The sequence below is a fragment of the Halichoerus grypus genome, chromosome 2, assembly GCF_964656455.1.
Source record: "Halichoerus grypus chromosome 2, mHalGry1.hap1.1, whole genome shotgun sequence".
Taxonomy (NCBI): Eukaryota; Metazoa; Chordata; class Mammalia; order Carnivora; family Phocidae; genus Halichoerus; species Halichoerus grypus.
The window spans coordinates 160,069,085-160,084,233 of NC_135713.1; the positions used below are offsets into that span (position 1 = coordinate 160,069,085).

General features: G+C 41.2%; 1 protein-coding gene across 1 annotated transcript in view; it reads right to left on the reverse strand.

The window, feature by feature from the left end:
• The window catches only part of LOC118523708 (multidrug and toxin extrusion protein 2), a 53,612-nt gene that overhangs the window by 9,407 nt on the left and 29,056 nt on the right, over positions 1–15,149 (reverse strand). The window contains exons 10-13 of the mRNA XM_078067995.1: positions 5,976–6,084; positions 5,110–5,185; positions 1,663–1,732; positions 418–550 (exon numbers count right to left, since the gene is read on the reverse strand). Coding sequence (XP_077924121.1) covers positions 418–550; positions 1,663–1,732; positions 5,110–5,185; positions 5,976–6,084 — 388 coding nt within the window. The remainder of the gene's footprint in view (positions 1–417; positions 551–1,662; positions 1,733–5,109; positions 5,186–5,975; positions 6,085–15,149) is intronic.

Here is a 15,149-nt window from a genome sequence, read left to right on the forward strand (position 1 = left end):
AGTGGGCAAAGAATAGTTTTTCAGTAAGTGGTGTTCACGTCACCTAGGTGATTGGTCATGTTGCGGGTCTGAGGCTAATGCACGACTACTTCAGGGCAAGGCAGTTCCGGCAACTCCGTCCTCCAACCCACAACGGGTGCTCACAGGACCAAGCTCTTCTCTCTTGCAGGACGGAACCCAAATGGAATTACTGACTAATTAATTAAGCCTGGCCTCATCCGGAGGGCCCAGATCATGTCTATTTCGTTCAAGACCACATTTCCAGTGTTGTTGTACAGAGGACGCAGGGAGTAACTGTTTCAGGAGAAAATGATGCCACAGGGGTTACTTTCCAGTCAACTGCTTTATATGTCAAGCAGTTTATCTTAATAAGACAGATGAGATTTGAGGTTGATCACAGAAGAATCAAAAACATACCTATTATCCCAAGTTTAGCAGCAAACATCAGAGATACTCCAATGGGAAAGCCAAAAACATAATAACCAATGGCATTCAAGATAGCACCAATCTTTTGTTTTCCTGTACCTCGAAGGACGCCCCCGCAGGTGCCCTAAAGAGAGGAATACCAAAACCAACATTGCAATCATTTACCCGTCATCACATCAGGTTTGGAATACTACGTTAATACATCACAAGTCTGGATACGGTCAGTTCTCAAAACGAAAACTACACATTATGTAAGAGATAAAAAAAAACGTTTTGCTTCTAAGGTTACATTAACAGCTTTCATCAGAAAGCCATCAGGTAACATTATTTAAATCTCTATTTAAAAATATTTTGTCAGGAGGCTGGGTGGCTCAGTAGGTTAAGCATCTGACTCTTATTTGGGCTCAGGTCATGATCTCAGGGTTGTGGGATCGAGCCCTGCGTCCGGATCCACACTCAGTGCAGAGTCTGCTTAAGTTTCTCTCTCCTTCTCCCTCTGCCCCTCCCTACCAAAATAAATAAGTCTTTAAAAAATATTTTGTAAAAGCACATGTTAAAAAATGTAGAGCTTCACTGATGGAAATCTCAGCAGAAACTAGTCTGGTATCATGGCTGAAAAATATTAATGCGATCATGGGCTTCAAAAATGCCCAGAACCAGAGTGGCAACGATCGTCTTGTTTTCTTCCACATTATTCTTAACACAGCCAGTGTTCAATTGGGTACCACATCTTCAGAGTGACGTTAACAAACAAGAAATTCCTTGGGGGGAAAAAGCAAGATGGCAAATGTACCTAGAAATCACCTCATGAGGACTAATTGCTGAAATTGGGAATAAGCCTGAAGGCATCATTCCAGGGTACAGAAGAAGGGTTTTCAAATACCTACAAATCTAGAGAAAATCAGCCTAGGGAAAGACTTTTTAGTGGTCAGAGTTAACTCAAGGGTGGCCTGGCCTGCCTTGGACAATATAGCAGAGATCACCTGATCACTTGGTTAGGATGTCACACAGGGCATTCAGGCCCCAGATAAAGAAGAGGAGGTTGGATGACTCTGGTTTCTTCCACCCTGAGATGCTATACTCTACCGTAACCCATCTTTTCCACAAATGGCTAAGAATGCCTGAAGCAAGAGCTCTCTCTTCTCAAAGATGAAATCACAGACGTTTAATTCAAAAGTTAGAAACACAAATTTTGCCATGTATATTAGACAGAGTAAAATCACTCCAAATACTCACCGCAAGTGCATCAAATAGATGAAAGGGAGCAAAAATAGGCATCACTTGGCTCACAAGGTAAATAATATCTCTGTTGGAGGAAAAGAAAGTAGTCAGCGACTCAAAAATCACATATAAATGGAGTACTAATTAACTACGGCTCTGACAAACCTAAGAAATTGATCAGGTATTTCGGTGAAAACACTACTTTTCTATTTGACAAAACGAGTACACAATAAAGCCTCACTAATTTAAGTTCTGTTAGTTAGAATTTGGGGTAAAAGGGACACGGTCTAGGCTGCCGCTATGGAGGATAACTGTTGAAGTTTTGTTTATAAATATAAAAATGTGCAGGTTGGAAAAAAAGGTTTCAGCCTGTGTATGGTAATCTTCCCCTGTGAATGGGAGTCTTCCTCAAAACTGGAGTTGAAAGTCAGTGTTCATACAGGAAACATTCATGGATCCTCTGAACTCTGATTATGGTGGGAGATCTGCCTGGGGAGGGACTACAGCGGAGGTCCTGAGATTTTGGAGAGAGACACAGCAGAGCTGGAGGTGACTAAGGTCCTGCACGATGGAGCCAATGTGGTTGTGAAGACATGAGACAGGCAATCATATGCTCCCTGAAGGAAGTTGTCCTGCTTCCCTACCATTCACCCTAAATGGGAAGACTGCTGGTCGACAGGACCACCACTACAGCCTGGGGTCAGCCCTCTCACCAGGAGTCACCTCTTTGGCATAGACATAGGACTGTAAAGTGACCTACTCTGTACACTATTCTCTACTAATCAAAACGACAATGTGGTCTTTCCTTCAAACGGACATTAACCCAGTGTTCACCAGCCACTGAAGAAAATCCACAGCACAAAAAAACGAAAGACCAAAATGAGGGTGCAGAATAGTTGACACAAAGAGTTGACATTTCTCTAAGCAAACACAGAACGCAAGGAAAAAGAAGCAGATGGAAAAAAAAAAATGAAACGAAAAAGATGAACACTAAAATAAAATTTTCTATTTAAGGACCAGATAAGGAAATAGACTTGGCAAAACCCTAAATTTCAATTTGAAAGATAAAGCTGAGGAAATATGCCAAAACATAGAGACAGAAAATGAGAGGAAAGAGACAATTCGGATTAACCCGTAAGTTCTACCATTTATATAAATTACCCAGAACTAAAGAAAAATCCAGTGCTTCAGCCTGAAAGTCTGTCAAGTGCCACACTGAACAAAAGAAAAAAGACTCACCTATACCTAAGCCCATCCAAGGACAAAAAGAATATCTGAAAGAGCTCCAGAAAAAAAATTTTTCCTTCAAAAGAGTAACAGATTAGTATGAAAAGTCTGTATCTGGTGGACTAGGAAGCTCCAAGAATCAATCCTTTTACCAAAACAATTCTTGAACTGGCAGGAAAGGTCAAAATCAACTATTTTCAGAACTCTGGAGTCCAGCTGAAAACTTGCAGCAAGAGTGCTTGGTGAAGCAAGAGGCTAGTAAGTATGCATGAATTTCGGTGTTTTGCAGAGTAGCTACCATTTCCCATCCCCTGGTCCCAGGACAGGCAGCTGCAGGGACGGCTGCCTGCATTCCTGATGTGGCTTACTGGCTGCATGTTGGACAATAAGGATCGCTTCCTCCAAAAATCAGAGTTGCATGTTTTGCTCTCCTTGGCAGTTCACTAAGGGATAGGGATAAAGGCTGCCCACTGTCTCAACCCTTTTGGACTGAAGTGCCTTCCCATGCAGTGCCGGTCAAATAATTTAAAGAGACAGAACTTCTAAAAAATATTTCTTTTTGGGGCGCCTGGGTGGCTCAGTCGTTAAGCATCTGCCTTCGGCTCAGGTCATGATCCCAGGGTCCTGGGATTGAGCCCCGCATCAGGCTCCCTGCTCGGGGGGAAGCCTGCTTCTCCCTCTCCCTCTGCCTGTTGCTTGTGTTCCCTCTCTCGCTGTCTCTCTCTGTCAGGTAAATAAATAAAATCTTAAAAAAATAAAAAAATAAAAAATATTTCTTTTCTTATTGGATCAAGACATTTAAGGAAATCTGTCAGGCCACTGGCTGACTGAGGAGATAAGAGACACCATGCATGACAGGGAAAACAGTCTTTGTAAAAAGTGGTTTGGAAAATCACTAAACAAATGGACAACTGCAGAACAGCAACGAGAACAAGCAAGAACAGCAGTACCCAAGGAAAGAGAATCTGATTTCCAGAGTTATCTCATTACAATATTCAAAAGGTAATTTCAACAAAAAAATCACAAGCATTCAAAGAAAGAGGAAAGTATGGCCCATGCACAGGTAAAAGATAAAAATGTCAGAAACTGACAAATATTGTCAGAATCAATTTTTTCAGAACTCTGGAAATTAACCAAAGGCTTACAGTGACCTGGGAAGTGTTTCTTCAAGAAAAGTTGATGCATCTTGGTAATAATGATGAGCTTTGTGGTGTTGCAACTGACCTTAGTACCATCCCCTGCTCCCAGCTCAGCTGTAACCTTGAAAAATAACAGCCCATATTTCCAAGACTGGAGGAGGAAGAATGAGTTGAACTTTTTGAAAGCTTCATTCCCAAAGAACAGTTATTATTTTGCAGATAGACCACCTGTCTGGTTGTTCCTTAGAAGACTCCACTTGAAAGGCTGTCTTTATTTCATCTGACTCAAACTGGCCCAGTGCTAGTGCTGATCTCTGAGAGGTGTTTGTCAAAAGTATTATTCAGTAATAAAACCGAATTTCGGGGCACCTGGGTGGCTCAGATGGTTAGGTGTCTGCCTTCGGCTCGGGTCATGATCCCAGGGTCCTGGGATTGAGCCCCACATCCGGTTCCCTGCTTGGTGGGGAGCCTGCTTCTCCCTCTCCCTCTGCTGTTACCCCTGCTTGTGCTCTCTCGCTCTATCAAAGAAATAAAATCTTAAAAAAAAAATGAATTTCTTCAGAGGAGTAATCTGAGGCAACCAGTGCAAATTACTGAAGCTTTTTCATAAAGAGGATCTGGTTTATTCAAAAGACACTTCATTATATCAAGATAATTGTGCAAACACATAATTACAGAAAACATGGTAAAATTCAACCTAAGATTGAGTTAGTGATCTATACAAATTCCGCCCTTTTGATTCAGGTGTGCAGGGAGTCCATGTGCTATGCACTGGGAGGTGCCTTTCTGGGGATGAAGATATTCCATGTGCTTTTTCTGTGTCTCTCTGAACAAAACCAGCATTGAGCACAAGAGAAACCCCACTCAGGTTTGATAAATAAAGAAACTGGGTATTGGAGGAATGGGGATGGTTACCATGGGCTTCCTTCACCCAAATTCATTCAAATTTAGTACTGTGGTTCTCATTCCTGGCTGCACTGCGGATTTTCCTGCGAAGAAAAATAGTACTCACCTCTTAGAACCAGAAAAGTACACTGAAAAAAAAAAAAAAGCAAGCATGAAACAGAAAACATTTCTCAAAAAGAGGAATACATACCTGTCACTGGTAAATATGTAGGCAACCACATCTTTCAAAGCTGCAATTAAAACGCCCACTACGAGTGCGCAAACACCTAGAAAATACAGAAGAAGCAACCGGAAATGAAAATTCTCCCAAGTGTAATAAATCCTAGTGCTGGATCCTCAGGAGATAGTTGTGTCAAAGAGTTAAGAAATGTGATAATTTAGGGCGCCTGGGTGGCTCGGATGGTTAAGCATCTGCCTTCGGCTCAGGTCATGATCCCAGGGTCCTGGGATCAAGTCCCGCATCGGGTTCCCTGCTCAGTGCAGAGCCTGCTTCTCCCTCTCCCTCTGCCATTCCTTCTGCTTGTGCTCTTCTGTCTCTCTGTCAAATAAATAAATAAAATCTTTAAAAAAAAATAGAAATGTGATAATTTAAAGTGTTTCTTCTTAACTGTCTATGAAGAGAGCAAAGATGATCATATGATTCTGACTCCTTTTTCTAAGGCAGATTCATAGGAAAGATGTCAGTAAGATGTCAATACAATCAGAATCTTCTCTAACTGCTCAGATTCCACAACATTAAAGCTGCTAGAGGAGGCAGGGATCCAGGAACGTGGAGAAGCAGTCACCGAGACTTTGGTCAGAAAATAAGCCTGCAGATGATAACAACTGGAACACTTTTCAACAGTACCAAGTGTAACATTATGTCATTGGTACCTAATGATAGAAAATCATAATGAGAAGTTTTATTTAACTGAATAAACTGGAAAGAGCTTAAGGAATACTTCAGTTGAGTTTATACAGGTAAATCAATTCCCTAGAGAAATTCTGATGTATGTATTTTAACTTAACAGACAAAACTCAGGGCAGGCGCCGGGGAGCGGAACTGCTCGAACTCACCCGCACACAGGAGAACGGTGACGCTGGAGTGCCGAGCCTGCTCAGCATTCCCTGCACCCAGAGCATTGCCCACGCGGACACTCGCCGCCACACCGAAGCCAAGGGGCAGCTGAGAATGAACAATCACAAATCATAAGAAGTCAGAGAGCCTGACGGTTAGAATATTAGTGCCCCAGAGTCCAAACGCATGGGAACCCTAGAGACAGTAATCTGTGTTCTAGAACTGGTTCTATCACATCCGAGCCATGTGAGCATAATCAAACTGCTCAGTCTCACTGACTCCCAATTTCTTCATTGCTGAAGAAATCTAGGGGCTGCCCTGACTGCTCCCTGTTGTCAAGTACATCAGGGCAGAATCCCTTAATGAAGCGGGACTTGAAGACAAAGCATCTCCTTTATTGGCTAAACACATACCATCAAGACTTAATTCAACCTAGCTACATTCTAAAAGAGATTTAATGTATTACAATTATATAAATAATAATCTGTAAAAATTAAATGAACCCTGTGAAAAAGCACTTAGAACAAAGCCTGGCATACCATAGGAACTCCATCAACATTGATGGAATCGGACTCCATTAACTCCATCACGTCCAATATCCCATACAGCTAATAATCCAGGACACTGACTTATATCCCTTCAAAATAACAAAATTTTATTTTTCATCATTCATTATGGAAATCTGAAGCTATAAGCTTCCTTGCTTCTCGAATAGACCATTATTCACCCTTCAGGGTCATCCTTTTGACCTCCTATTATTATTCTGTAAAACAGTGTGGCCCTCGGGATCTGTTCAGGTTGTTACAGAAAACTCTGGTTTTAGCTGTCATGTCTGCTGACAATTTATACATCAGCTTGAACTTCTCATTCCTACTCGAAACAGCATCTTCCCAACGACCTCTAACTTGTTACTGTTTTGATAACTGGCCTGAATTGGTAAAAAAAAAATAAATAAAAATTAATAAATAAATAAATAAAATTATATATAGAGAGAAAGACAGACAGACAGACAGACTCACTACAAACAGCACAGCCAGATCCCGCTGCCTACCTGGACCTCCCTCGCAGCCTCACCTCACACAGAGAGACTAGGCTAAAATAGAAAAGCAAAGTGGGGGAGCTCCCTGTGTGGTATGAGCACCTCAGAACCAAGCCCTTCTTGTCTTGGGGACGGTGGGGTGGAGCAGCAGTTGGCTGAGGAGGTCAGGCTGCCTGCTCCCCGTTCCTCGCCCACAAACCCTAAAATGAAGATGTCACTTGATAGATACCACCTTTGTACTCCGTTCCCTACTGGTCCTTCCCACTTAGGGGAAAGGTCTGTTGGAGAAAAATTCCCAAATAACAAGGTCAGAAAAGCCATGCCAGCCATTTATAAATCACTGTATTGATTCTCTCATAAGTACAAAGGGACTAATAAAGATCATCAGATCTTTGAGGAAAACCAAAGAACATATCCCAAAAAAAGACCAAGATAAATAAAAGACCAACTGAGCTCAGAGGGAACAATGAGGTGATTGAAAGCATGGAAGAGGGGCGCTTGGGTGGCTCAGTCGTTAAGCAGTTGCCTTTGGCTCAGGTCATGATCCCAGGGTCCTGGGATCGAGCCCCGCATCCGGCTCCCTGCTCGGCGGGAAGCCTGCTTTTCCCTCTCCCACTCCCCCTGCTTGTGTTCCCTCTCTCGCTGTGTCTCTCTCTGTCAAATAAATAAATAAAATCTTTAAAAAAAAAAAAAAAGAAAGTACGGAAGAGAACGTTTGAAGGTTCACTTAGTATCCTAAGACATTTAACAGATAATGCAGCATAAAACAAGAACAGGTTCCCATAAAGAAGGGATTGTAAGAGAAAAAGAAAGGGTTCTTGAAATTAAAAACAAAAGTGAAAAGATTTAATAGCAAAAAGACAGAGATTTTTTTACTGGATGAAAAAAAAACAAGTTCAGTACTGGAGGTCAATCGCCACCTAATAGGAAATTAAAAAGAGAGAATAGAAAAAAGGTACAGGAAAGGGAGAAAGAGTAATATTTTTAAAACTTCTCAGAGTTGAGAGAAACAAGTCTTGAGTCAGAAAGGGTATACCAAATGCTGATAAGCAGGGTAAGCAAAGAAGAACCTTCACAGAAAAACACACTTGAGAAATTTCACAACTACATGGATAAAGAAATAAATGCTAGAACTTTCAAAGAGAAAAACCATGTTGTCACAAAGGAATAATAACCAGATTAAGATCAGACTTCACATGAGTAACTCAATGCCAGATGAACATACAGTAATGCCTTAAAAATTCTGAGGGAAGACTGCTTTGAACCTACAATTCTATACTCAGCCAAGTTACTGAGCAAGTATATGGGCAAAATAAAGGCTCTTTCAAGTATGCATGGCTCACAGTTTATCTTCCATATAATCTTAGGAAAAAGTTCTTTGACTAAATAATCCAAATTTTTTTTAAGAGGGTGGGGAGGGGCAGTAGGAGAGGGAGAGAGAGAGAATCTTGAGTAGGATCCACGTTCAGTGCGGAGCCCAATGTGGGGTTTGAACTCACAACCCTGAGATTATGATGTTAGCTGAAATCAAGAGTCGGATGCTTAACCAACTGAGCCACTCAAGCGCCCCAATAATCCAAATATGTTTTTAAAGGAATATAATAAAGTAGAAGTGAGATCCAAGAAACTGTAGACTTAACTCATGAGGACAGTGAAAAATAATTGTGGTATTAAAATAAATAAATAAAGAAAAGAAAAAAAAAGAAAAATAATTGTGGTATGACAGCTGTGGGGCACCCCAGGAAGAAGTCTAGAGCTCAGGGACACAAATTAAAGCAGGGAATCAAAGAGCCCTAAGCTCTTCAAGAAGAAAAGGGAATCTTACCAAACGGTCTAACACTGCGTGACCTCAGTAGAAGGGTGAGGGTATACGCCGCTCTGTCGACAAGAAATAAACCCTATGAAAAAGGCCTCCAAAACTTAAAAAAAGGCTGTAGAGAAAAGCCATAGTCTAAATATGAAGCAAACTAAAATACATGATTTTGATAACTGATGAAAGCAAGAAAAAAATAATACACACCACCTTTTACTTGTAAAAGTCTCTTTCCGGTGGAAGTCTAGGTGTCTACTGGGATATTTCGTCCCCATCCAATGCAGACTATCACTTGGGTCCGCACATGATTCTATACAAACAATCCTAATATTAAGTGTTACTTATTGGTTTCTAGACTTTCAGACAAGTTCTAAAACATGAAAGAGATGACGGAACACAATTCAAAGGTTATAGCCTTTACAAAATAAAGACAAGGACAGAGCTGAAAGGCAGCATGACGCCATGATTAAGAACTTGAACTCTGAGGGGAGGCCTCTGGGATCAGATCTTAGCCAGTTACTTCCCTGAACTTGGACAAATTCCCTTCTCTGGATCCCAGTTTCTCTGTCCGTAGACAGGTGGGAAATAGCATGAAGTACCTCACATGGCATTCCGTGAGTTACTCTTTGTAAAGTGTTTAGAATGGTGCCTGTCCCATGGCATGTGGCTGTTATTAATACCTTATGGGATCTGGGAGGCAACTAAGAAGAGAGATGTAAAGAAATATAAGTACACAATGTTCCTCATCTTTTAACTTAAGAGATTAAGTTGCAGTGTCTATGAAGTTGATGGGTCAAGGAAGAGAGGTCTACCTTTATTATTTCGGGTCACAAAAGTAACAACCAAGAGAAGGAGAAATAACCACCACCTCAAAGTAGAGGGAGATGTTGTGGAAAGTGAGTGGTAATCCTCATCCTCTCTAACAGGGAGTCAAAGGCGGTAAGAAATGTAGGAATAAAGCTCTGGGGTCAATCATCAGAACTAAAACCAGAAACGGTTCCAAAGTGGCCAGCTCTGGGGAACCAGCCTCAAAAGGAGGAAGCAAATTTACTTTCAGTTTGTAACCCCCTGAACTATGTGAGCATACTATGTGCTGCTTAGTATGAATTGCTTTTATAATAAAACATTAAGAATACATAAAAATTTAAAGGAAGGCAGTGAGAGGAATTTGCCACAAATACAACTGATATAAACAACTTTCGAGTCTAGGGGCGCCTGGGTGGCTCAGTCCGTTGAGTGTCGGACTTGATTTCAGCTCAGGTCATGATCTCAGTGTCCCGAGATGGAGGCCTGTGTCAGGTTCCATGCTCAGTGGGGGGTCTGCTTGAGACTCTCTCCCCCTCTCCCTCTGCCTACCCCCGCCTGCTCACGCTCATTCACTTGCTCTCTAAAATAAATAAGTCTTTATAATAAATATAAAATAATTTTCGAGTATAAAGAGTTCATATAAATTGATAAGAAAAAGAACCTCACTAGAGCCCAAACTTATAAACAGGCAAAGGATATAAACAGGTAATTAAGAGAAAACTACTTAAAGATAGCCAACCTCACTAATTAGAAAAAATTAAAATAAAGTACCCATTTTTCATATGTTCAATTAACAAAGATTTTTTGGGGGGAATACTCATTTCTAACAAAATTTTCATTTGAGATTATATTCTCAAGGATACAATTCTATGTGTTAGGAAGATATTCACTGAAACAATACTGGTGATCATGAAAAACTGAAAACCAAGGCCAAGTCCAGTCACAGTGAAGCAATGATGTGAACAGGCCTATATGCAGGTGCTGATCACACCGAGGCAAATCGGATTTTTAACTGTTCTTCAGAAAAGCCTTTAAAAAATGAAAAATGTTTATGTGAAGATGTTAAGTGGCAAAAAAAAAAAAAGCAGCGTAACCCTGAGGAAAAAATTACCCCTTTATTCCCCCCAAACTTAACTGCTCATAGTCTACTGTTTTTTTTGTTTTTTTTTTAAAGATTTTATTTTTTGACAGAGAGAGACAGCGAGAGAGGGAACACAAGCAGGGGGAGTGAGAGAGGGAGAAGCAGGCTTCCCGCAGAGCAGGGAACCCCATGCGGGGCTCGATCCCAGGACCCCGGGATCATGACCTGAGCCGAAGGCAGACGCTTAACCGACTGAGCCACCCAGGCGCCCTCATAGTCTACTGTTAACCAGAATCCTTACTGATAACATATACTGTTGATTAACACATATTTTAAACGACTTATGTATTATGTACTGTCTTTTTACAATAAAGTAAGCTGGGAAAAAAAAGTCATTAAGAAGATCATAAAGAAGAGAAAATGCACTTATGGTACTTTACTGGAAAAACTCTACATACAAAACTCTACATATAGGCAGTTCGAACCTGTGTTGTTCAAGGGGCAACTGTATTTGGATTTAATTCCACCATCTTATTCTGTATGAATTATAATGCTTTCTTTTTTGCTTCATGATCTTCATTATTTTCACTGCCTTATGTTGAATTGATCTTGTTTTCTTAATTCCCTTTTTTATCTGGGCCACTGGCTTGGAAATACATTCTATTTCCTCTCTCTCGGTTAGTCCCCTTAAAATGTCAACATGCATACCAACTTTAAAATTTTAACTTAATCAGCTATCTCCCACCCTCTTCCCTGATGTCTAGATTGTTTAAACTAAGAAAACCCTCTCCCAACCTCACCTCTTATTACTATTCAGTATTTTATTTCTACCTAATTTTGTACTGTGCAAACTGGTCGCATTTTTTTATTTGTAGTCAGTGCTAGTTTAGAGTTATCCACATTTGTCAATTTCTTTGCTCACCATTGTTTTGATACCACTGATTTTTTCAGCGACAGTCTGTGATCAGTGATGTCTCTCAGTGTTTTAATCTGTTCTCTTTATTGAGCCCTAGCTTAGCTGGGTAAGGACTGGCATTGCCCTCCAAACACTTTGATGATATCATTTCACGGTTTTCAGGGTTTTACTGCTGTTATTGAAGGGTGAGTCATCCTACCCTGTTCGTTCCCAAGCCTGTTTTGACTATTTGGGGTCCTTTGCATCTCCATATGAATCTTAGGATCGGCTTGTCCAATCTGCAAGAACGGCCAGTTCAATCACTTTGGGGGGTGCGGCCATCAGACAATACTGGGCCTTCTAATCCATGAACATGGGAAATCTTTTCATTTACTTAGGTATTCTTTCATTTCCTTCACCAACGTTTTGTAGTTTTCAATGTACAAGTTTCAGCCTTCTTTGGTTCAATTTACTAGTGACTATTCTTTTTGTTGGCAGGGCGAATGGAACTGTTTTCTTAATTTCATTTTCAGATTGTTCATTGCTAGTGTTACGGAAATGCAACTGAGTTTTGTGTACTGATGTTGCATCCTGCAACTTTTCAGAACTCATTTATTAGCTCTAGTAGTGTCAGTGTGTGTGTGTGTGTGTGTGTGTGTGCGCGTGCGCGCGGGCGCGCGTGCGTGCATGCGTGCATTTTGCTTAGGGTTTTCTGTAGATAAAATCATGTCATCTGCAAATACAGATAGTTTTACTTCTTCCTTTCCAATCTGGATGCCTTATATTTTCTTTTCTTGCCCCAAAATTGCCCAGGCTAGAATCTCCAATACATATTCATTACAATTTCTGAATACTGAGATTCGTGTCTTACTTCAGGTGTCTGTCTCTTATTAAATGTCTCTGAATATTGCATCCCTAACAGTCTGTTATTCTGTGTATTTCCTACTGGATGCATGTAAGGACCTAGATCTTTCATACATTCCATCTCTACTTTTTCCCATTTTTATTTATTGTGGTTAAATACACATAAAATAAAATGTACCATCTTTAGAATTTCCCCCTTATTACTCCATTAATTTTTATATATATTTTTAGCTATATAGTCATTTTTATATGTACAGTTTAATGGTATTTTTTTTAAAAGAGATTTTATTTTTGGGCGCCTGGGTGGCTCAGTTGGTTGAGCGACTGCCTTCGGCTCGGGTCATGATCCTGGAATCCCGGGATCGAGTCCCACATCAGGCTCCCTGCTCAGCGGGGGTCTGCTTCTCCCTCTGACCCTCTTCCCTCTTGTGCTCTCTGTCTCTCATTCTCTCTCTCAAATAAATAAATAAAATCTTTAAAAAAAAAAAAGAAAAAAAAAGAAAAGAGATTTTATTTTTATTTATTTGACAGAGAGAGAGACAGCCAGAGAGGGAACACAAGCAGGGGGAGTGGGAGAGGGAGAAGCAGGCTTCCCGCCGAGCAGGGAGCCCGATGTGGGGCTCGATCCCAGGACCCTGGGATCATGACCTGAGCTGAAGGCAGACGCTTAACGACTGAGCCACCCAGGCGCCCCTACAGTTTAATGGTATTAAATAGATTCATAAAGTTGTGCAACCATCACCACCATCCATCTCCAGAACTTTCTTCACCTTGTGAAACTGAAATAAAAAATAAATAACTCCCCATTCCTCCCTCCCAACCCCTGGCAACCACCATTTTACTTTGTCTCTGATTTTCACTACTCTAAGGACCTCATATAAGTGGAATCACACAATATAGGCATACCTTGTTTTATTGTGTTTTGCTTTAGTGCGCTTTGCAGATACTGCGATTTTTTACAAATTAAACTGTAGCAACCCTGTGTCAAGCAAGTCTATCAGCACCATGTCTGCATCACATTTTGGTCTTGCAGTATTTCCAACTTTTTCATTATTATTATACTTATTAAGATGATCTGTGATCGGTGATCTTTGATGTTACTGTCGTCATTGTTTTGGGACACCACAAACTGCATCCATTTAAGACAGCAAACCTAATTGAGAAATGTTGTGTGCACTCTGACTACTCCGCAATCAGATGTTCCCCCATCTCTCTTCCCTTTCCTCAGTCCTCCCTCTTCCCTGAGACACAAAAATATTAAAATTAGGGCACCTGGGTGGCTCAGTTGGTTAAGCGACTGCCTTCAGCTCAGGTCATGATCCTGGAGTCCCAGGATCGAGTCCCACATCAGGCTCCGTGCTCAGCAGGGAGTCTGCTTCTCCCTCTGACCCTCCTCCCTCTCATGCTCTCTGTCTCTCATTCTCTCTCTCACAAATAAATAAAATCTTAAAAAAAAAAAATTAAAATTAGGCCAAGTAATAACCCTATAATGGCCTATAAGTGTTCAAGAGAAAGAAAGAGTCCCTTGTCTCTCACTTGAAATCAAAAGCTAGAAATGATTGAGCTTAGTGAGGAAGACCTCTCAGAAGCTGAGACAGGGCTGAGGGTGAGGCCTCTTGCCCCAGTCAGCCAAGTTGTGAATGCAAAGGAAAAGTTCTTGAAGGAAAGGAAAAGTGCTACACTGAACACACAAATGATAAGAAAGCAAAACAGCCTTATTGCTGATGTGGAGAAAGGTTTAATGGTCTGGAGAGAATGCCAAACCAGCCCCAACATTCCCTTAAGCCAAAGCCTAGCCCAGAGCAAGGCCCTAATGCTCTTCAATTCTGTGAAGGCTGAGAGGTGAGGAAGCCGCTGGAGGAAAGTCTGAAGCTAGCAGAGGTTGGTTCAGGAGGTTTAAGGAAAGAAGCCATCTTCATACCATCGAAGTGCAAGGTGAAGGAACAAGTGCTGATGTGGAAGCTGCAGCAAGTTCTCCCGAAGAATGAGCTAAGATCATTAATGAACGCAGCTACACTCAACAATGGATTTTCAGTGTACGTGAAACGGCCTTATATGAGAAGATACCATCTAGAACTTCCATAGCTAGACAGAAGTCAATGTCTGGCTTCAAAGGTCTGACTCTCTTGCTAGGGGCTAACACAGCTGGTGACTAAAGCGGAAACCAATGCTCATTTACCAGTTTGGAATTCCTAGGGCCCTTAAGAATGATGCTAAATCTACTCTGCCTGTGCTCTATCAGTGGAATATCAAAGCCTGGATGACAGCACATCTGTTTACAACATAGTTTACGGAATATTTTAAGCCCACTGTTGAGACCTACTACTCAGAAAAAAAGGTTCCTTTCAAAATAGTACTGCACATTGACAATGCATCTCGTCACTCAAGAGCTCTGATGGAGATGGACAGTGAGATTAATGTTCTTTTGAGGCCTGCTAACACAGCATCCACTCTGCAACCCATGGATCAAGGAGTCATTTTAACTTTCAGGTCTTACTATTTAAGAAATACATTTCATTAGGCTATTGCTGCTACAGACAGTTATTCTTCCGATGGATGTGGGCAAAGTAAATTGAAAACCTTCTGGAAAGGGACTCCTGGGTGGCTCAGTTGGTTAAGCGTCTGCCTTTGGTTCAGGTCATGATCTTGGGGTCCTGGGATTGAGCCCCGCATC